This window comes from Mandrillus leucophaeus, unplaced genomic scaffold, assembly GCF_000951045.1.
Source record: "Mandrillus leucophaeus isolate KB7577 unplaced genomic scaffold, Mleu.le_1.0 Scaffold503, whole genome shotgun sequence".
Lineage (NCBI taxonomy): Eukaryota > Metazoa > Chordata > Mammalia > Primates > Cercopithecidae > Mandrillus > Mandrillus leucophaeus.
The window spans coordinates 239,888-263,880 of NW_012105399.1; the positions used below are offsets into that span (position 1 = coordinate 239,888).

At 38.5% G+C, this 23,993-nt stretch overlaps 1 protein-coding gene across 5 annotated transcripts; it reads right to left on the bottom strand.

The window, feature by feature from the left end:
* Window positions 1-59: 59 nt before the first annotated feature.
* On the bottom strand, window positions 60-23,947 carry ANGEL2 (angel homolog 2 (Drosophila)). 5 transcript variants are annotated; one of them, XM_011996149.1, is made up of 9 exons: window positions 23,683-23,947; window positions 18,976-19,226; window positions 15,969-16,225; window positions 14,915-14,984; window positions 12,734-13,155; window positions 8,466-8,592; window positions 7,994-8,051; window positions 4,813-4,976; window positions 60-3,058 (listed from the first exon to the last, which is right to left on the bottom strand). In XM_011996149.1, exons 2-9 carry the CDS (start codon window positions 18,980-18,982, stop codon window positions 2,907-2,909), a joined length of 1,257 nt encoding a protein of 418 aa, XP_011851539.1. In that variant the 5' UTR covers window positions 18,983-19,226; window positions 23,683-23,947; the 3' UTR covers window positions 60-2,906. The 5 variants fall into 5 exon arrangements, with proteins under 5 accessions (XP_011851539.1, XP_011851537.1, XP_011851538.1 ...); XM_011996147.1 differs by lacking the exon at window positions 18,976-19,226 and adding an exon at window positions 21,176-21,501; XM_011996148.1 differs by lacking the exon at window positions 23,683-23,947 and adding an exon at window positions 23,225-23,582.
* Window positions 23,948-23,993: the final 46 nt, after the last annotated feature.

The window sequence follows — 23,993 nt, forward strand, 5'->3', positions numbered from 1 at the left end:
AACAGGACAGCTTATACATCTCAGTATACCTACCACAAAACCTTCAGGCACAGAAGTATGAGTATAATAGTTTATTACATAACTTACAGGTACAAAGTGCAAATGACTTGACGCCTCTCTTTCCCCAATCCCTTGAACTCTCTGGATCTCAAACTTTCTTTAGGAAAGCAAATGGTTAAAAGCAGACAGTAACTGAATTACAAATAAAGACAAGATTTCAAACATGCATATTATCTTGATAGCAAAATGTACAGTAAAACCAAAATTTCATTACTCCACAGTTTACCTTTCCATTTAAAACTTGTATAGTATAACACTTGAGACTGAGAGATTTGGTTTCAGGCATTAACCAGATTTAATTGCTTTTGGCAGGTAAGTAGAGGCTCCGGCAGAGTTACCAACTATTCTGGTCAACAAAAGTAAAGACAAGTGGATAATTATTTTTAGTGGAGCTTTAAAAACCTGTGAGAAGCTCACATTGACTTTCTGGCCTCCAGTCCACAAAATAATACTTCATTTGATAAGCTAAAGTAGGGAGCAATTTTATGGATTAACTCTATCAAAGTGAAGCACATGAAAAATGGGCCAGAATATATTAATCAGGATATAAAAACTTTTCACAGAGGTTTTCAGGGATGTTCGTTTGTTAACAATGACCTATATGTAATAATGTTATTTGTTAATAAATTCACACAACACAAGGCAGTAATTAACTAATGAATTTTCATTTTTCTTTTCCCCAATACTAAAAAGGGGATTATTATACTATCAAATTATACTATCATTATAATTTGATGTCTGTATCTGCTAATTAGGGCACATAATATTCTGTAAACTACTACTATAAAATGTGAGAAATCTTGGAACTATAGTTAATACTGCAATTAAAATCCCCCCAAAGGCCAGGAGTGGTGGCTCATGCCTGTACTCACAGCACTTTGGGAGCCTGAGGCAAGTGGATCACCCCTGAGGTCAGGAGTTCGAGACCAGCCTGGCCAACATGGCGAAACTCCATCTCTACTAAAAATACAAAAATTAGCTGGTCGTGGTGGTGCACACCTGTAATCCCAGCTACTGGGGAGGCTGAGGCAGGAGAATTGCTTGAACCCAGGAGGCGGAGGTTGCAGTGAGCCAAGATCGCACCACTGCACTCCAGCTTGGGTGACAGCGTGAGATGCCGTCTAAAAAACAAAAACCCCCCCAAAGTGAGAAATTAAATATTTAAACATATTCAATTACAATTTTTTCTAGATAAATCTTATAATCCACATGCCTTCTTTGAGGTTTTCATCTGTTTTTTAAAAAATAATTATAGCAAATGCTTTAGTACAAAGACTTAGTCCAAGACTATTATTATTTTCCAATTTAAGGTGAAGCATTCTATTAATAAAACTCACTGTAAAAACATTTATAATTCAGTGTAAAATTACTACTTAGTAAAAATGTATGTAATTCCTTGTTCCTACTGTCTACAAAAAAGGAAATTTCCACTTTTTATGTTTTAAAATCAATTCAAACACTTGTATATAGGATTTATTAAACCTACTCATAACCACTTCATAGAAAGTGTCAGCACCATCTCACACTGGTGCATCACTGTAAAAGAAAACATTTTAGAAACAAAACCACTAAAACCAACAGTTTAATGACTATTTACAGAGTATTAGGACTCCAGGTTAATATCTTCCCACTAGAGTTTTACAGGCTTCCTCATATTTCTGAGGCATAACAAAAACAATTTTATAGCTGCCATTTTGTTCCAAAGACAAATTTCCTAATAAAATAAATTTCTACAGAACTGGTTCAGTAAAATAAAATCTCTCCCCTAACCCAGAGATCTTAAAACTGAATTTTTAAAAAATGCTGCCAGCTGCAGTGGTTCACGCCTGTAATCCCAGCACTTTGAGAGGCTGAGTTGGGCAGATCACCTGAGCTCGGGAGTTTGAGACCAGCCTAACCAACATGGAGAAACCCCGTCTCTACTAAAAATACAAAATAAGCCGGGAGTAGTGGCGCATGCCTGTAATCCCAGCTACTCAGGAGGCTGAGGCAGGAGAATTGCTTGAGCCCAGGAGGCAGAGGTTGCAGTGAGCAGAGATCGCACCATTGCACTCCAGCCTGGACAACAAGAGTGAAACTCCATCTCAAAAAAATAATAATAATAAATTAAAAATAAATAAATAAAAATGCTAGGGAAACAAAGGTATATCCCCAGTCTCTGCCTCTATTAAGCCCACCTCTATCTGTTCTAGGGTGAAAGAGTGAGCTTTACACGTTATGCTGACTTACATTTCCCAAACATTTCCCCAACACGATGCAGGCATATTACATGGCTCAGGACAGTAATATGATGGATTAAGCATTCTGTACAACTTAAAAAGCATTATCAAACCCCTTCAAAAACAAACTAAACAATGGCTGGTTGGATACCTGTGAATGACCCAAGGATTTCTAAGATAAACTATTTAGAACTCAATAGAGGGGTCTCCTAATGAAATCAAGCCTTCTGGAAAGAAACCGCTTATAGTTTACAAGAACTCAAAAGATATTTTGGATCCACTACAGAGCTCACCAAAATTTATGAAATGAAATTTTTTACAAGCAGACAAAGGAAGATGCATTATATTTAAAAATCACTGTCAATTTTACTAGGATTTAGAATACAAAACCTTTACATCTCTTTTACAATAAAGAGTATTTAGATCTCACTTGTCAGAAAAATATTTTTCATTATTAAAAAAATTGTTATAAAGTTGTTTCTTCTGATACAGAGTTTCAAAGCATCTAACATAACCTCCTCAGAAACTCCACAGTGCAAAAATAAACAACATGCATACACTTAAGAACTTTACATTCTTTGAAAAACAATACAAATTGGAAAGAAAATTCGTATGTGATCAAAGAAGTCAGAGCTCAAGTCTGAACTTTGCCAATAAAGGCAGATGATCTGAAGAGTTATTTTCATTTGGAAGTCCATTAACAGTCCATAAGTCTTGTTCTGTAAGAAGTGACAGTCTAGCTAGAAGTTTCAAGCCACCAACCAAAGCAACTTCAGCTCCTAAAGAAGCACATACATATTTAGTAAAACTGTCAACAAGTTATTGTAAATTAATCATACAAGTCTTTTCTCCAAATACATATAGAACTTGAGGCCCCTCCAGAAGACTAAAAACTATGAAACAGTTTTTAGAATATTTAAGCTTAATATTGAGTTATAACCTAATTGTAATTACCAAACACACAGCAGTTTGAGATATTGTTTCTATTTCCAGCTCTGTAACTGTAAGCAATCTTTAGAAGAAAATATAAATCAAATACTTAAGAATGTTAAGAGTAATTTGTGATTGACAACTACATAAGAAACTCATCCAGCAACCATTCTGTAGTTGCATAAAGCCAGAGATACCGGGCCACAGCCCTGCAAAAGTTTATAAGGTGAATGGAGAATAAATTAGTATAACTTAGTCCCGAGTCAGCACCCACAGAAGTAGAGTAAAAGATGACATGCTCTTATCGTTAAGAAATTTGAAATGCTGATTGGTAACACTCTCCTGCCACCTAGTGAACTTCTGTCAGCATGACAACTATGAAAACCTTACTATAAATTCAAAGCAGCAGGCATATTTTGTAGAGTAGATCTAGTGGCAGGGGTAAGTCATCTCCTGAGTGTTACTAATAAGGTTATTCCCAGAAGAAAGGAGGGGGGAACAAACAGAGGGGAAAAGGGTAAAGAACAAGAAGCATTAAAAAAAAAATGGAAGAGAAAAAAAATGAAAAACTCAGAAAAGAAAAAGCTGCCCACATTCCAAAGTTTTCTTAATGATATTTTTGTACTTCCAGTAATCTTAAACTGCATTTTCTTCTCCACTTTAAATCCTTTGGCTAATGTTTAAAACCTGATTTTCATTGAGGCGCACAAAGAAAACTTTTATCACCTTCACTTTTTGAAAACACCTAGTAATGATATAGACTTTTCTGACCGAATGTGGAGGCTCATGCCCGTAATCCAAGCCACTTTGGGAGGCTGAGATGGCCGGGTTGCTTGAACCCAGGAGTTTAAGACCAGCCTGGGCAACATGGTGAAACCCTGTCTCTACAAAAATTAGGCAGGCATGGTGGCTCGTACCTGTAGTCTTAGCTACTCGGGAAGCTGAGGTGGGAAGGTCACTTAAACCCAGGAGGCAGAGGCTGCAGTGAGCTGAGAATCCCGCCACTGCACTCTAGCCTGGGTAACAGAGTAAGACTTTGTCTCAAAAAAAAAAAAAAAAAAAAATATATATATATATGTGTGTGTGTGTGTGTGTGTGTATATATATATATATATATACACTTTTCCTCTTCAGAAAAATCCAATATTCCAGAGTCAACATGACAGCATAAGCTGTGTTGCTGGCAGTGTAACTATGGTCCTCCAATGAAGGCAGCATGCCTCCGTAAAATTTAAGCACAAAACTATGATGACCATTAACAACATACTCAGTTCCTGTCACAGGAAAAACAGTAAATTTATGGCAAGTAAAAAGAAAGGGCAATATGAAAGACCTATAACTCAGAGGCTGACTGGAACTGGAGGGTAGGACTGATAATGTAATTCTTGGGTAATAATTTGCTTGAATGTGTTTTATTGCCTCCTTCATATGCAAGTAATCAACTGATTTATTCAAAGATATTACCAATCTGTCTATTTCAAAATATTTTTACCTTCTAGATCTAGAACTTCAACTGTATGTTTAGAGAGCTTTCTTGACTTTAACCTTGAGGTTTTAGCTACTGTGCTCTCTAGCAGAATTTAAGATTACATGCATTCCTTACCTGGGTGCCCAGCAACATCTTCCTTTTCTGCAGAGTAGAAAATATAATCCACAGTTATGGCACTTCGGGAATGACAGGTGGTCACTTCTGGAATTCCAGTGTCAGGAAAGTAATGTGAATAAACAGATGACAAGCTGAAATGGTGCTGTAAATTTGAAGATAATCTAAATAGAAAAGAAGAAGTGTTTAGTATTCAAGTTTTTTGTAACTTCAATAATTCCTCCTATCTGAAGTTCTTTTTCATTTAATTTCTAGACTAAGACCAGACATTAAGACAAGCTTTATTTAAATAGACCATATCATAATTTAGTATTAATTTACTTATGCAGTGGTATCTAAAACCCATCAATAAAGCCATCTAAATGTGGCTTTAAAAAAAGCTCTATAATTAACATACTAATGTGTTCATTATTTATAACATGTGTAAATGCCTCCACTTACTAAAGAACACGTATTCTAAAATAACTTAGAAGTTTCATTGTGTTTTTAAGAAAGAGAATGAAGGGGGTCTTCAGGAACACTATTTGGAATCCCCTAGACTTCTGATGACAGAGAGGCCATATTCTAATTTTTCTTGCTATGACATATGAGATAATTTTGTACTGCATCTTAAAACAGCTTCTCTAATGGTTTATTACATTTTTCTCATGCACAAATATAATGCATGTGATGTTATGAGTAAAAGGTTTAAAGATAATTTTCTAGTGATACTTTATGAATCATAAAGATCTTTTACGCCTTGAAGGAAAATAAAATTTTAAAAAACTTATCCAACAAACATTTACCAAACACCTTCTAAGTTCTAGGCACTATCTCAGGTGCTGAGAATATGTAGATGAAGATGTTTCCCTTGCTTTTAAAGTGTTCATCTGTCAGGAACAAAGGTAAATCCTTAAAAATGCCCTCTAAGTTTTAGCAACCTTTTATGTCTAAGGATTTATAATATTAAACACAAATAGGGCCGGGCATGGTGGCTCACACCTGTAATCCCAGCACTTTGGGAAGCCAAGGCAGGAAGACTGCTTGAGCTCAGGAGCTCGAGACCAGCCTGGGCAACACAGTGAGACCTCCTCTCTACAAAAGAAAAAAAAAAACTAAGAAAATTAGCTGCACATGGTGGCCCATGCCTGTGGTCTCAGCTACTTGGGAGACTAACGTAGGAGAATTGTTTGAGCCCAGGAGGTGGAGGCTGCAGTGAGCCAAGATCATGTCACTGCACTCTAGCCTGGATGACAGTGAGATTGACTCTCAAATAAAAATAATAAATAAAAATAGGTCTTCTGCAAACTGTTATTTTACTATCAATTTTTCAGTTTACAGATATAAGCTATGCATATAAACACTCTATTTATATATAGATACTAAAAAGTATCTTTTTTTTTTTTTTTTATGAGACAGAGTCTTGCTCTGTCACCCAGGCTGGAGTGCAGTGACGTGATCTCAGCTCACTGCAACCTCCACCTCCCAGGTTCGCACCATTCTCCTGCCTCAGCTTCCTGAGTAGCTGGGACTACAGGCGCTCGTCCCCACGCCCAGCTAATTTTTGTATTTTCAGTAGAGATGCAGTTTCACCATGTTAGCCAGGATGGTCTCAATCTCCTGACCTCATGATCCGCCTGCCTCGGCCTCCCAAAGTGCTGGGATTAAAGGTATGAGCCACCACGCCCGGCCTCTTTTTTTCTTTTAATTTTTAGATAGACACCAAGGGCAAGTAAAGTATCTGTTTTATTTTTTAATATTATTATTATTATTTTGAGACAGAGTCTTGCTTTGTCGCCCAGGCTGGAATGCAGTGGAGCGATCTTGGCTCACTGCAACCTCCACCCCTCTGGTTCAAGCAATTCTCTGCCTCAGCCTCCCTGGGATTACAGGTGCCTGCCACCACACCCGGCTAATTTTTTGTATTTTTAGTGGAGATGGGGTTTCACCATCTTGGCCATACTGCTCTTGAACTCCTGACCTCGTGATCCACCCGTCTCAGCCTCCCAAAGTGCTGGGATTACAGGTATGAGCCACCGCGCCCGGCCAGAATGTTTTATTTTTTTCTTTTTTTTTTAAATAGAGGCAGGGTCTCACTGTCTTGCCCAGGCTGGTCTCAAACTGCTGGGCTCAAGCAATCCTCCTGACCTGGCCTCCCAAAGTGTTGAGGTTACAGGCGTAAGCCAACACGCCCAGCCAGTATCTTTTTTCATATCCTATATTGTTATAAAAAGATTTAAGGATTACTCAAAACTAAGTACTTGTTAGATTAGCCTCCTTATTAATCTTATTCAAAGAAGTTTTTACTCTACTGAAAGGTTTAATCATTAATTTTTAAATATTCATTTAAAAATTTTTTTAAAAAATTGCTTCCATTCTTACTAGTTCTTATTTATGTAGTAATATTTTCTCAAAACAAGGTATACAAAATAAAGATTTAGGCAGATAAAATGAATGAGAATTTGTTCCTAAATTTAAATGTTAAAACAAAAACCTATAAAATAGCCACAATATAAAACAAGCAAGATATTTCAAGAATCTTCCCAAGATTTAAGTCTCTGTCCTGTTTTATTAACATGTATCCATTTCTCAACCATAGCCCCAAATATTCCTATTTCTTTAATGAAGAATCCCAGCATCTTTACCCCTCTGACAATCTTTTCCTACAGTTCAAGAGATAAATTTAAATGATCATCTTTTCAACTGGCATATTCATTTTTGGATGAATTCTCTTATAGACGGTTTTGAGATTTAGTAAATCAAAGACAACTAAAGATTCTCTTGATATCTGAGAGATACGTTTCTGTGATCTTGACCTTTGTTTAAGTATGTGAATTTCAAAGAGTACTTGAGCTGGTCCAGCTCCACAAACAAGCTGTTTCCCTCCTAACACTACCTAGGCACCTAAACTATGTTTCAAACATTGTGTTTTATATGCTTTGTCTCATCTAATCCTCACAACAACCCGAACTACAGATAAAGAAACTGAACCTCAGAGATGTTAAGTTTCTTGCTTAAAATTATTCAGCTAAAACACAGCAGAGTCAGGACTGGAACTCAGGCCTATTTGACTTAAGGGCCTGCACTCTTCACCAGCACGGAATATTATCACCTTAATTTTTTTATCCAAGTGATTTTTGAGAAATGAGTTTTTTATTCAACTAAAGTTAGCAAATGTCTCCTTTTACTTTCCAGAACTCACTTTTCAGCTGTCACTAGGACCTCTGTTTGCTTCAGTTGTGTTTGTGTCAGATCACTGTCTGTAAGAATAGAGGAAAATATATTAATTTTATTAATATAGTTTTGTTCTAGTTTGCCTTAATACCGTCATCTTGCTCCAGAAACAATATTTAAGACTTATCTAGGTTAGAAAGATGCCTAGTTACATGTTTCATTCTGGAATCTATATATTTTGATGGCCTCCAGAATTCGGAAAAATAAAAAAATGCAAACAATTCCAAAGCAACATGCAAGTAAATCATGCACAGATAATTCTGGAAGTTCAACTTTAAAAAGGTAAATTTAGAGGTCTTAAGAAAAAGAATCAATAACTATATATTTATATATATGAATATTCATCCCTGGGATTTTATCTTTTTAAAAACTTAAGTTTTATGTCTTCAAAGGGAACATGATTACCCAGCAGACTGCCAAAATGTATTACAAACACTTACCTGTCTTTTCTACTTTTGGTACCTGCTGTACCTCATACACACAGTTCTGTGAGATACCTAGGTTTGGGGGCCAAATTGGAATAGATAAAATTCTTTGTCCCCGTGAAGACTGTTCCTGGCCAGATACCTAAACAAAATTTCAACAGGTATCTTAAGTGAAAATATTTTAAATAGTTTATGAATTGAAAAGTTTATGTCTTAAATAAAAGGTAATCCAAAAGTGGTAAATTATTACCCTTTATTCATTATATTAAGTGATTCTTTGGCCTTATAAAATCTTCTTTTCTTCAAATACAATTCAGAAAGCACTTATCATTTACATAAAAATGACAATCTTTTTCCCATACATGTTTTTCTTTAATTTGGACATACAAATGATCTATCACTTTGGACTAATACTACTCATCCTTTTTTACTACCAGCAATATAGTTCCTATTGTATCAAATACAGGCATGTTCAGAGATACCACAGGTTTGGTTCCAGGCCACCACAATAAAGTGAGTATCTCAATAAAGCAAGTCACATAATTTTTTCAGTTTCCCAGTGCATATAAATTGTGTTTATACTATACTGTAGTTTATTAAGTGTGCAATAGCATTATGCCTAAGAAAATACATACCTTAATTTAAAAATACTTTATTGTTAAAATATCCTAACAATCATCTGAGCCTTCAGTGAGTCATCATCTTTTTACAGGTGGAGGGTCTTGCCTAGATAATAATGGCTGCTGGCTGATCAGGGTGATGGTTGCTTAAGGTTGGAGTTGGTTGTGGCAATTTCTTAAAAATAAGACAACAATGAAATTTGCTGCAGCCATTGATGCTTCCTTTCATAAAAGATTTTTCTGTAGCACGTGATGCTGTTTGACAGCACTTTATCCATGGTAGAACTTTTTTCAAAATTGGAAACCTTGCCAATGTTTTATCAACTAAATTTATGTAACATTTAAAATCCTTTGTTGTCATTTCAGCAATGTTCACAGCATCTTCACCAGGAATAGACTGCATCTCAAGAAAATACTCTGCTCATCTATAAGAAGCAACTCCTCATCTATTTAAGTTTTATCATGAGATTGAAACAATTCAGTTAATTCTTCAGGCTCCACTTCTAATTCTAGTAATTCTAGTTCTCTTGCTACTTCCACCACATCTACAGTTACTTCCTCCACTGAAGTCTTGAACCCCTCAAAGTCATTCATGGGGGTTGGAATCAACTTCTACCAAACTCCTTTTAATGGTGATATTTTGACCTCCTCCCATGAATCACGAATGTTCTGAATAGCATTTAGGCTGCTGAATCCTTTCTAGGTTTTCAATTTACTTTCCCCAGATCCATCAGAGAAATCACTTCTATGGCAGCTATAGCCTATGAAATGTATTTCTTAAATAAGGAGACCCGTAGATACAAAATTACTCCTTGATTCCGGCTGCAGAATGGATGCCGTGTTAGCAGGCATGAAACAACACTCATTTCCTTGTACATCTTCATCAGAGCTCTTGGGTGACCAGGTGCCTTGTGAATGAACAGTAACTTTTGGAAAGGAATCTGTTTTTCTTAGTGGTCTCGGCAGTGTGCTTAAAATATTCTATGCCACAAACAGATGCACTGTCATCCCCAAGCTTTGTTTTTCCATTGATAGAGCAGAGGTAGAGTGGATTTAGCATAATTTTTAAGTGCCCTAGGATTTTCAGAATGGTCATCGAACGCTGACTTTAAATAACAAGCTACATTAGCTCCTAACAAAAGAGTCAGCCTGTCCTTTGAAACCAGGCACTGACTTCTTCTTTCTAGCTATGAAAAGTCCTACATGGCATCTTCTTGCAACAGAAAGTGGTTTCATCCACATTAAAAATCTATTGTTGGCCGGGTGCGGTGGCTCACACCTGTAATCCCAACACTTTGAGGGACTGAGGCAGGAGGACTGCTTGAGCCCAGGAGTTCGAGACCAGCCTGGGCAACATGGTGAAACCCCATCTCTACCAAAAAATATTTAAAAATTAGCCCGGCATGGAGGCATGCACCTGTAATCCCAGCTACTTGGGAGGCTGAAGCAGAATCGCTTGAACCCAAGAGGCGGAGGTTGCAGTGAACTGAGATTGTGTCACTGCACTCCAGCCTGGGCAATAGTGTGAGACTCTGTCTCCAAAAAAAAAAAAAATCTATTATTTAGTGTAGCCACCTTCATCAACGATCTTAGCTAGATCTTCTGGATAACCTACTGTAGCTTCTACATCAGCAGCACTTGTTGCTTTACCTGCACTTTTATGTTATGGAGATGGCTTCATTCCTTAAACCTCGCAAATTAAACTCTGTTAACTTCCAACTTCTTTTCTGCAGCCTCCTTATCTCTCTCAGCCTTCATAAAATTGAAGAGACTTAGTGCCTTGCTCAGGATTAGGCTTTGATTCAAGGGAATGCTGTAGCTGGTTTGATCTTCTATCCAGACCACTCAAGCTTTCTCCATATCAGCAATAAGGCTGTTTTGTTTTCTTATTATGCCTTCATACACTGGAGTAGCACTTCTAATTTCCTTCAAGAACTTTTCCTTTGCATTCACAACTTTGTTGTTTGGTGCAAGAGGCCTAGCTTTTGGCCTCTCAGCTTTCAAAATGCCTTCCTTGCTAAGCTTAATCATTTCTAGCTTTTGATTCAAAGTGAGACATGTGAGTCTTCCTTTTACTTGAACACTTAGAGAGTGCTGCAGGGCTATTACTTGGCCTAGTTTCAATATTGTTGTGCTTCAGGGAATATAGAGGCCCAAGTAGAGGGAGAGAGATGATTAGTGGACCAGTCAAAACACACTTATCGATTAAGTTCATCATTTTATATGGGTACAGTTCATAACACCCAAAACCATTATAATAGTAATATCGAAGATCACTAATCTGGGATCAACATAACAGATGTACTAATAATGAAAACGTTTGAGTAATGCAAGAGTTACCAAAATGTGGCAGAGACAGGAATTGAGCACATGCTGTTGGAAAAATGGCACCAATAGAGCTGCTTAAGGCAGGGTTGCTACGAAACTTCAATTTTGTAAAATGCAGTATGGTTGAAGCTCGATAAAGCAAAGCACAATAAAATGAGGTATACCTGTACTAACAGAGATTAACTTTTATAAAATTTTAAACTATCTGGGCACGGTGGCTCATGCCTGTAATCCCAGCACTTTGGGAGGCCGAGGTGAACCTCCAGATCACCTGAGGTTGGGAGTTCGAGACCATCCTGGCTAACACTGTGAAACCCCGTCTCTACTAAAAATACAAAAAATTAGCCAGGTGTGGTGGCGTACGCCTGTAGTCCCAGCTACTCGGGAGGCTGAGGCAGCAGAATTGCTTGAAACTGGGAGGTGGAGGTTGCAGTAGGCCAAGATCACACCTTTGCACTCCAGCCTGGCAAAAGAGCAACACTCCATCCATCTCAAAAAATAATAATAAATAAATAAATAATTTTAAACTATCACTGAAAACTCTAGTGGTGGAGAGCTTATTTTGGTAAATATACTGAAGATCAAATGATCTAAAGTAAGGAAAGGAAAGCACAATAAAAATAATTACATGAGCTAAATTGTGCTAAGCTAAAGAAAATATTTATTATTATACAAGGGAAACATATAATAAATGCTGAATTACTATTTTGCCCACATCCAGTTTTCCAAATTCTATCCTGCCACCTTGTGTTACTTATTTCTGAAGTATCCATGTCTGTCAATACTTTTTTTTTTTTTTTGCTGCCTGTTAATTCCTCCAAGCAGTATGTTGCCACAGACAGATGAAAGAGATGAAAATCAACCAAATGAAAATAATTATTTATTAGACGTGGCTGGGCACAGTGGCTCACGCTTGTAATCCCAGCCCTTTGGGAGGCCGAAGCGGGTGGATCATGAGGTAAGGAGTTCGAGACCAGCCTGGTCAACAAGCTGAAACCCTGTCTCTACTAAAAATACAAAAATTAGCCAGGTGTGGTGGCGCACACCTGTAATCCCAGCTACTCAGCAGGCTGAGGCAGGAGAATCACCTGAACCCGGGAGGCGGAACTTGCAGTGAGCTGAGATCATGACACTGCACTCCAGCCTCCAGCCTGGGCGACAGAGGGAGACTCCATCTCAAAAAAAAAAAAATAAGAAGTCATGGAAAATCAGTTTGATAAAGTGAGGGTACTGGATCATCCAAGGTTTTTAAACAGCCATGTAATGACTATCTTCACATTATCATGAGCAGAGCAACTATGTCCACTTCCTACTAACAATGGAGCAAGCACTTACCTTTCCTATGGGAAGTCCTTCATAATTCAATTTTCCTTCCTTTATGAAACTATATAGTGGAGAACCAGGAACAGAATTAAAGTCACCACACATAACAATAGGGCAGAAGCTGCCATCTTTCTGGTGGGCAACACTGGAAATCTCTGCCAGTAGCATTGCCAATTGGGTCAGCTTAATATCACCTCGCCTTGGATTATACAACAGATGGGTATTTGCTACACAGATCGCAGGAGAGGCAGCACATGCAATTTTGGGCTGCAAGAGTAAAACTAATCCAACATTGTCTCTGTCCAACAGAGAAATATCAGGGCGGAAGAATTCCACTGGATTCACTGACAAGAGTGAAAATTTGGAATGTTTGAAGCAAATAGCACAGCCATCAGGTTTCCTTCCTGTCCGCATCTTATATTCACAGTGATAACCTATAAGAAACAAATGAATTTAAAACAAATGACTGCTTTTATATATTTGTCAAAACACAGCTCACCTGATACTTCTGAACAATGTTTACCAAACTGTATTCTGCAAAACATTAGTAATGGAGGATGTCAATAAACATTGGAATAAAAAACGTTTGACACTGGGTCTATTAGTAATGTAGGATGTCAATAAACATTGGAATAAAAAACGTTTGACACTGGGTCTAACAGGCCTCTTTATATGCAGACTTCAGCCCTTGATATGCTAATGTGTATTATCAGTCTCCCATTGCCATCCTTACTAGTAAAACTTGGTCATGGCAATAATAGTAAAGCCCTTTAATAATCTATTCTCACACTCTCTCCACCCTATATTCCTGATCTTTTTGCTTATAATTCCTTCCCCCTCACTTCATTCCAACCTCACTGGCCTCCTCACTTGCCTTAACACACTCCAACCTCAGGGCCTTTCCCTTGCTATTTCTGTTGCCTAGAATGTTCTAGGCATAGCTTATTCCTTCACCTTCAAATATTTGTTCAAATGTCACCTTGTCTGATCATTTTGTTTAAAACTGAAACCTCTCGCATTCCACTTTCCTGCTTTTCTCCAGAAAACTATCATTACTTAATATGCTATTTACTTATTTATTTGGTTAGCCTTTCTCCACTAGAAGGTACACTCCAGATGAGGGAGAAATTTTTTACATCTTTTTTGCCCAGTGCTATATCCTCACTCCCTAGAACAGTGCATAGTATCTAGTAGACACTCAAAAAAAAAATTGCTGAATGAAGGCCGGGCGCGGTGGCTCACGCCTATAATCCCAGCACTTTGGGAGGCCAAGGCGGGTGGATCACGAGGTCACGAGATCAAGGCCATCCTGGCTAACACGGTGAAACCCTGTCTCTACTAAAAAAACACAAAAAATTGGCTGGGCGTGGTGGCGGGCGCCTGCAGTCCCAGTGACTAGGGAGGCTAAGGCAGGAGAACGGCATCAACCTGGGAGGTGGAGCTTGCAGTGAGCCAAGATTGCATCACTACACTCCAGCCTGGGCAACAGAGAGAGAATCTGTCTCAAAAAAAAAAAAAAAAAAAATTTGCTAAATTTATGAATGCAAAGCAGGCACATTTCTCAAGTATGTGGGACCACAGATAACTTGTTTCTAGAAGTGTTTATTTATCAAACAGGTTTTTGGCATCTATCCATTAGGTAGACACTGGTAGGCACTGGTATTATAATGATGAAAGAGACAAAATGGTCCCTGACCTCATGGAGCTCAGAATCTAATAGGTCTAGAGGTGGACAGAACAACTCCTAGGAAAGGGAGTTACTAAGAGATTCTTACACATCTTTCTGTTTGAATTAAAATTATACTCCAACACAAAAGTTTCCAGAGAGTACCTCAACCTTTTCCTGACTCTTTGAGAATTTTTTAAAATTAAGATTTTTAGCCAAAATATGCCACACATCTTTGTTAGCAAGTTATATCTTAATGACACATGAATTTTCAAAAGTAAATTTGGCTAAGATAAAAGTTACATTGCCTTGTCTCTATAAAAAAAATTAAATGATTAGCCAGGCATGGTGGCACACATCTCTAGTCCCATCTACTCAGGAAGCTGAGATGACAGGATTACTTGAGCCCAGGAGGTTGAGGCTGTAATGAGCCATGGTTGTGCCACTGCACTCCAGCTTGGGCGACAGACTGAGACCCTGTCTCAAAAAAGGAAAAAAAAAAAAAAAAAAAAAGAGTTACACTGTACCCAGTGATTCCAAACTTGGCCTGATCTCTGCTCCATAATGATCTTCTTGAACTTCTTGCAAACAAAGTACCTTGGAAGAAAGAAAAAGCTTGAATTAGAACACAGAGATACAAATATGAATTTCCTGGTGCTTTTATCTTAAAATATCTAAAAGCTGGCTTCTAAAATTCCACACCTGATAATAATTGAAATAAAAGGCATCCTTTTTTCTTGTTGTAGATCTACCAAATTAATGTTTCTGAATTTTGATCAATCTCAAAACTCTGGCCCTCAATCACATGGAGCTCCCTTAGTACTCAAAATTATTATATTCAAAAGGAAATATTCTTAGCTTACACGTCAGGATATTTTTTCGGGTTTTACGTGTTCATTGGTACTATCTTTCAGGTCTTAAGAGGCTGATTTCTTTGAATGCTATCAGGTAGGTGACATTTTTGCATGAATTACTGAAACTTTAAATCAAAGTTAATATTTACTGAATACTTAATATGCTGCCAATTTCTGTCTCAAAACTGACCCATACTTAAAAACGTTTTGGATCCTTTTTGAAAAGTTACATGATTATTCACACCAGCAACCACTAACAAATGCCTCTCTGAAAGTCATACCTTATTAAGACTTATTCCATCATTATTCTTAAACACATTCCTTTCTTACCCCACAAACAAAACGGAGAAAACCATTTAGTTCATAAATGCACAAATGAAACATGTAACCCAACTTTTTCTTTTTTTTTTTTTTTGAGGCAGAGTTTCACTCCTGTTGCCCAGGCTGGAGTGCAATGGCGCAATGTCAGCTCACCGCGACCTCCACCTCCTGGGTTCAAGTGATTCTCCTGCCTCAGATTATAGGCATGCGCCACCAAGCCTGGCTAATTTTGTATTTTTTAGTAGAGACGGGGTTTCTCCATGTTGGTCAGGTTGGTCTCGAACTACCGACCTAAGGTGATTCACCAGTCTCAGCCTCCCAAAGTGCTGGGATTACAGGCATGAGCCACTGTGCCCGGCCCCAACTTTTTCTTATGTGAAGAATTTCAATAATATTTTGCACTTACGTCTGCATCAAAGTGTTTAATTTCTTTCAGAATATTGGGAAACCTAAAACTCCAGTGTAATACTGGCCGCCGGCAATGTCTATAAAGGTGAGAGTTATCTTCCAGTAAATCTTGTGAAAGTATATTATAGGACATCACTGAAAAGTCAAACTTGTTCTCACTGTCTTCACATTTGGGATCAACATTTTTGTCTCCTAGGATCTTCGTTTTTTCTTTATCATGGCTACACATATATTCCCAATTCCGCTTTATCACGCCTGTTAAAAATATATTGCACAAATATAAGGAATTAATCAAAAGCAGACCATACAGTTTCCCACATATATGTATTTTTCAGCCTCTTAAAAATTCCTATAAGCAATGAATAGAATGTTTTTCCCTAGGAAGTGGCAATATAGCACTGAATAATTAGAACTGTTACCAAATTGGTAAAAATGTGGTAACACAATATACTGACTGACCAACAGGTTTAAAACAGGTTTAAAATAACCTTGCAAGTCATTCTGGAGGCTGAGAATACGTGCTTATAAAGCTAAGACTATACAGAGGTTGTGGTTTCTCACTTCTCTACAGTTAAGAAGCGGCTCTGCCACAGATGTGATTGACACTTTTATAACTATAACAACATATTTGTATGTCAAAGTTGGCTTTTCAATAAGATGATTTTACATTGTATTTTATTCCCTATTAGTGGGATAAGATCATCAAATGATTAACTAAGTTCCAGTAGCAACCCTTAGTTCAGAATTCTAGTTTATACATGAAAGAAGCGTATACGATGGCAATATATGGAAGAAGTTTTAGTGTTTAAAACACTAAAGTGGAACATGCAAACAAAATAAACAAAAGAAATCTTTTAGATGTACAATAAAGAAAAAGTTAAATATGACATAGCTACAGAATGCTAGTAAATGATAGCTAACCAACAAACCTAGCATGCAACAACCAGAAATGTGTCACAGTTCATATTCTGCAAACACATCATGCATTCTGCAAAAGTGATGAAAAGAGAATTAAAAAAATGAGACTTTGCAATCATAGGCAGTCCCTGACTTAGAAATAACCACGTGTGTGATGTGTGTCTGTGTATTCACCTTTGATCTTGCCTCCTACATCCTATCATTAAAGAGGATGCTCTTATTGCCATGGAAACCATGAAGAGAAACACGGAATTTTTAGAGAATTTATGAGCTCAAAAGAAAGAGAAAACAAAAAATGAGAAGAACATGGGAAAACAGATTTGGAAATGGACTTCTAAGTATGATTAAATAATATAAAAAATTTCAGTCCTAGAATATCTCCCTCTATCCTGCAAAGGTTTTCACTTCACTGGAATACAATGCCTAGAATTCTACCAATCAAAAATTAAATTGAAGTTAAAATATCCTATACACTTATACAGAGGGTGAAAGAAAGACTAAAAGGAAATACACCACTTTTTTTAAGAGTAGTTATCTCTGAGTGTTAGGACTGTGAAATATTTTTGCAAATCTTCTGCACAATACATTTACAATCAAAATATCAATATGCTATGTAAAAACGCCAATGAAGTAATCATTTTAAAGTATGATTAGGCCGGGAACAGTGGCTCACGCCTGTAATCCCAGCACTTTGGGAGGCTGAGGCTGGTGGATCACCTGAGGTCAGGAGTTCGAGACCAGCCTGGCCAACATGGCGAAACCTTGTCTCTACTAAAAATACAAAAATTAGCCGGGTGTGATGGCTTGCGCCTGTAATCCCAGCTACTCAGGAGGCTGAAGCGGGAGAATCGCTGTAACCCGGGAAGCAGAGGTTGCAGTGAGCCAAGATCACACAATTGCACTCCAGCCTGGGCAACAAGAGTGAGACTCCGTCTCAAAAAAAAAAAAAAAAAGATAGAAACAAAACCAAACAAGTCTTCAACTATGAAGAATTTTGCCTAGGGCCTATCCTATGCCCAGGAAAGGAAACTATTCCCTATCATTCACTGAAGATAGGAATCCTACCCCCAATAGCTCAGAACTAAGGCTAATTGTACGGGCTCTGCAGAGCCACTCAGGTTTGTAACAAAACTTCTATAGGGAAAACAGAACTGATTGGCTGGGCACGGTGGCTCACACCTGTAATCCCAGCACTTTGGGAGGCCGAGGAGGGCAGATCACAAGGTCAGCAGAGCGAGACCATCCTGGCTAACACGGTGAAACCCCGTATCCAAAAAAGTACAAAAATTTAGCCGGGCGTGGTGGCAGGCACGTGTAGTCCCACCTACTCGGGAAGCTGAGGCAGGAGAATGGTGTGAACCCAGGAGGTGAAGCTTGCAGTGAGCCGAGATCGCGTCATTGCACTCCAGCCTGGGCAACAGAGTGAGACTTCTTCTCAAAAAAAAAAAAAACAAAAAAAAAAACAAAAAAAACTGATCATGTGTAGAACACAATTCATTCATAAACTGGAGACTGTCTATGATGGTTTTAGCCAAATCAAAGTCTTCTTACGTATACAAGATGGAAAGGGTTCTAGTCATGCAAACAATATATAAGCTATCATCATAGATGGAGCACTACCCTGCTGTCACTGCCATATTAAAATATGAAAATTAAGGTCTAAAAACCTTACTCATATTTCCTTATAAAACATGTACATGTAATGGCATATAAATGCATTAAGATTTTTATTGTCCTGGTCATTAAAGCTTATAACCAACTCTTTTTGCAATTCCATTTTGTAAACAACCAGGACCATTAGATTATCTGGTTAATACAGTGGCTTTCAAACTTCTACAGCTTGTAGAACCCTTCTGCGTTACTTTTCATGTCATGGAACACCAATCCCTGGCATGCTGGGACTGGGGCTGGGATGATGGGGTGAACACACATTTTATACTGACCACATTTGCTTTTAATAAACTTACAGAAATGTGTTCAAATGTGAGGGTTCCATGGAAGACAATTTGAAAACCACTGATAGAGTGGATAGTCTCTGGCCTTCATATGCTTCACAACATAAATTCACACTACAAAAGCTTATATACCTTCCATATCAGGAGGAACAAGGTGATCACAGCAGAGAAGACAGATGAATCAAAGAAAGTAAGCAATAGGCCTGATCGGGTTTTTAGGGTGCCTAATTACAAAGTCATAATTGTATCACACAAATCCTTCAAATACCACTTTAAAGTGATAGGCAAGTTAGCAATGCTGTTTTCTTGATTGAAAAGTATTAGTGAAATATCGGAAGTCACAAATATGGCTTAACGAAGAGCATTTTCCTTATTCACAACACCTAGGAAGAATGGACATATAGAGAGTCAGGTTGTAATCAAGCTTTATCAGTAGGTAAATGTAATTCCCCATCCATTAAGGGTAAACAACACCATAATTTTCTGAGTACCTACTATGAAGCCAACAGTGTGTTAGGCACTTTGACATACAGTATCTCATTTCATTCAACAGACTTTCAAGTAGGCATTATTTTACATGAAAAAATCAAGGAGCAAAGAGGTTAAGTAAGCTGTCCAAGTTCACATAATTAGTAGTGGGGCAGAAAGGAAAGCAGGGAGTGGTTCCTCAATCAATGCTTATGTAGCTATGCCACAGCTGCATCTGAAAGCACCCCAGATTTATAAGAGGCTAAACAAAAGAGGAGTGTGCTGACCTGATGAACAAATTATATGAGTGAAAAGCAATCTGGTATCATCATACAGCCCTAGATTTATAGATCTTAGGATTGTTTTCAGAAACCTAATTTTAATGCCTCTAAATACACCTTTCATTCATTCAAATATTTCTTGTTTATCTCCCTATGCTGTGGTTAAGTACTACACACAAACAGATTTTCACTTTTGGATAGTTAAGAATTTCTACAAGTGTTTGTTTTTTCTGACTAGGTTCTTTGTAACCGTGTAGCAATAAGTTACACATTTATTTGAATATTAGCTTAGCAAAGTTGATTGGGACCCAGCGGAAGCCTGTAGACTACTTTCTGATAACAAAACCAGAGGGAACCTGAAGAGCACTAATTCTAGCTTTGACTTCCAGACGAGACTCACCTTGAATGTCTTCCTTTGACAAACTTATATATCAGTTCCCTAAACATTAACACCGACACAGCCTTCTCTCAAATATCTTCAGAGGAATTATCTTCACTGAAAATTATGGTTCAATAAGAAAGACAATTCCAAATCCAAATTCTACCTAGACCTCTCACTTATACTTTCAGGAGATGGGGTTGTGGTGGGGGCAACACTGGCAGCACAGAGGGAGTCTAGTGAATTGTTCAGAGTAGAAAGAATATGAAAAAATAGAAGTAAATTAACACATTTTTAAAAACTGTTTCTCAAAGTGGAGTAAGATGTGGTTCCCCTTCTAAAAGATAATACTTCTGGCAAACTCTCAAGATTTTATCTATGGACCCCAATTTGAGATATACAGATTTAATAAACAAAAATCTTATCCTATAAGACCATGTCTTTCATTTATGGTTGCTTCTATTTATGAGTCCTCTTGTCTTACATAAAAACATTGGCTTAAAAATGAAAACACTAAAATTTTTTTAGCTCTTTAGACTTCTAAGCCTATAGCCATCAATTTCTAAGAAGTCTAAGGGCTTTTGTTTCAAAAACATTGGATTTAAAAATTATCCTTAAATAAAACTTACTTTTGTAATCTATTTCTCCTTTCTTTGCCAATCTTATTCTATCTGTAGACTCATTTCTATTTTTACAGCCAGAAGTACACAATTAGTTGAAGATAAAAATAAAGACTTCATTTAAGGAAGAATTCATTTTTTTCTTTTTTTTTCTTTTTTTTTGAGACGGAGTCTTGCTCTGTAGCCCAGGCTGGAGTGCAGTGGCGTGATCTCAGATCACTGCAAGCTCCGCCTCCCGGGTTCACGCCATTCTCTTGCCTCAGCCTCCTGAGTAGCTGGGACTACAGGTGCCCGCCACCACGCCCGGCTAATTTTTTGTATTTTTAGTAGAGATGGGGTTTCACCGTGGTCTCGATCTCCTGACCTTGTGATCCGCCCGCCTCGGCCTTCCAAAGTACTGGGATTACAGGCGTGATACACCGCACCCAGCCAAGAGTTCATTTTTTTCTAACATAAAACTACTGGCTAAAAATCAACACCAAATACCTCTAAAACCTTAGGAGGTTTAAAGGATTAGATATGAAAGTTTCAATTTAGTCTATCACTTGTATCTATTTCTACACCAAGATAAATGTCACCTTTACCTTGGTGTTTTCTTCGTTTTGATGAAGGCTCATCTCCCTCAGCGTTCATGACGTAACTAGAGAGATGAATCAAAGATGTCTGGCTCAGGTTGTCAGGTCTCCAGTTACAGTACTGGAACTGAGTTCTAGACTCAAACAAACAGGGTGGTCTCCAATTTAGTGAAAAATGCCTACTACTGAAGTATGGGTAAGGAGCTTGATAGTAATGTCCAGGCCACCTCATACAACTAGAAATATGTCTGTTCCAGCAACACCTTTGTAGATTCTCCCACGGTGTAGTCCAGTCTCTGCCCAGACTCCTCGAGTGATGGGGAAACATGGGGTATCTAAAAGAAATAAATACACTCCTTGAGGCACCACTTTTTGTTCAGCTATAGTTTACAAAATCTAAGCCTATTTTCTCAAGGGAAGATAATATCTAATATTTAAAATCTGACTTCTAAATCTGTGAAGGATGAAGGGGAAACCACCCATGATTTACCTATTAGCATCAATATCTCAAGACTCTCATCCTAAAAAACCATTCATGGTATTCTGAATACTTAACACAGCATGCCTCCCAGGCTCCCAAAACACCACATATCCCTCAAAACATACATAGTTCAACTGAGAGATGAATCAACTATGAAAATGATATTCAGAGTAGCTTTCAAGCACCTAAAAAACTCAATGAGAAAATAAAATACACAACAAATATTATACTGAAACCGAATAAGGAACTCTTATCACACTACAATCAAAGTAAATCTCTCCTCCCACGTGGAGTGATAACAAGTTTCTGAACAGTTTTTTATACCAAGGGCAGATTTTTCCAAACACCTGTATATACTAGGAAAACAAAAGCCTATCCACAACTTCATAAATTCACAAAACTACTTCTCTTACTAATCAACGGGTGGATAATTTATTTTTCCATTCTTTTTTAAGCATGATTCTCCTTGGGGGAAATGAAAGACGATGGGGATTACTTATTAAGAACGCACCAACACTCCAAACCAACAGCTTCAATTTAACCCACCATCCAAAATATCTCCAAAGCGGCGCTAACATTTTTAATAGATAATATTGCTCTCAGGCTCTCAGGAGACATTTCAGCTTAATAAAGCACCATGTTCCTCTCACTACACTACTGTGGCAAAATGTTAAGATTCTGAGGACTTCTATTCTTTCCTCCAAAATTCTTAACAGCCACATTTCTACCACAGCATCAATAATGTGCGCTCCCATCCCCAAGAGAATTTTGTTTAAGTTGCATTTACTGTTATTTAACTTTATACTCTGTTATTTTCGTTTTAACAGCATTTAAATTTTTATTATATATTTTTACAGTTTAAGTATTCCCTAGTTGTTCTCTAAAATCAACTTAATTGTAAATCTTTAAAGGCATAAAACATGGGTATCTTACACTGCTTTGTGATAACTCTGAAAGCCATAGGAATTTGGGCACATGGTCCACGCATTTTCTATCCTAATAAGCCACTGTATTGAAATACAATACTTGTACTACAACAGTTATTCTCTATATTTGCAGTTATTTATTCAGACTTTTTTTTTCTCTTAAGATGTTAAGCTCCTTCAGGGCCAGAACCGTCTTATTCATTTTAATTCTGTTCTTTTCACAAGTGCCTAGCACAGTGCCTGGCAAACAGCTGGTACTCAGGAAATATTGTTGAACTGAATTACTATCAAGTCCCAGGCCTATGGGAGTTAAAACCAAATCCCCAACACTTATGCAATAATACATGCTGTGTTTCCAAAGCGTGGTGGGTGGTACACGAGTCGGTTTCATAGAGTACACAGTTAAATTACTTGATTGTAATATCTAAATATTTGTTAGTTTATTAGGAAAAAACATAATCGCACATCAAATCCAAGACTGCTGACACTGCTTAGGGCGAAGCTAATGTGGGCCGCACCTACTGAAGTGCTTTTTTAAAAAACTGAGTCAATTTAAAGAAAAATATCCAGTAAATAAAACACGTGGAACAAGAACTTGGCCATAACAGTAAGGGATGACATACAAGTGACTAAAGTTTGAGAGACACTAACACATCAACAAAAATCAAGCCCTCCTGGGCGTGTGCCACACGCGCGCCTCCAGGGTTTCAGGACCGCCGAGACCTACGGCGGAGAGGCGGCCTCCCCGCCGACGCTCGGCTCCCGGGACGGTGCCGCGGAGTGTGGGGAGCAGGCCAGCGCTGCTCTGGAGGCTGGGTGGGGGGAAGCGGGCCAGGGATCCAAAGCCACCGGCGCAAGCCTGGCCAGCGGCCCAGGAACTCCGCGCCAAGACCCCAGACTTCGTTGGCCCAGCGTGCCGGTGGCTGCGCGCCGGGTTTACCTATCCCTCTTGGTCTCTGGAGGCTCGTCCCGGATACACCATCGCCCAGACCCTCTTCCTCTTCCTTCCTCCCCTAGCCCGCCCCGCCCCGGGTTAGTCCCGGCCGCCCGCCCGCGCCCTCAGGCCGCCCGCCCCTCTCTCCTCCCTCCAAGTACCCAGCCCTACTGACCGGCCTCTTCCCACCACACAGTGGCCGTAGCCCTTCCTCACGCAGCGCCAGGCTTCCATCTTCGCCCTCCGCGTGCGTCCAGTTCCCAGGCCCCGGGTTCCACCTCAATCTCTATAACCGATGCGGTGGCCTAAAGTACCTAGGGAACCCCATCACTCTAAGTACCGACTCCGATCCCGGCTGCAAGGCATGCTGGGAGGTGCAGTCTCGCCGCCGGCCGGCCTACTCTCCATCTTGCGCAGTGAGAGTCCCTGAATGCCTTAACCCGGAATTCTGCTCAAAGAGCATGCGCAGAGCGTGGGAAGCGCGAG

What these genes read in the sequence shown, in the direction of transcription:
- ANGEL2 (XM_011996147.1), bottom strand. Translation starts at nt 23,741, where the DNA reads ATGGAAGCCTGGCGCTGCGTGAGGAAGGGCTACGGCCACTGTGTGGTG. An exon ending in TGTGTGGTGGGAAGAGGCCG is followed by an intron (nt 21,502 to 23,682) that starts GTCAGTAGGGCT and finishes TATTTCTTTTAG; the next exon opens with ATACCCCATGTTTCCCCATC. An exon ending in AAAACGAAGAAAACACCAAG is followed by an intron (nt 16,226 to 21,175) that starts GTAAAGGTGACA and finishes TATTTTTAACAG; the next exon opens with GCGTGATAAAGCGGAATTGG.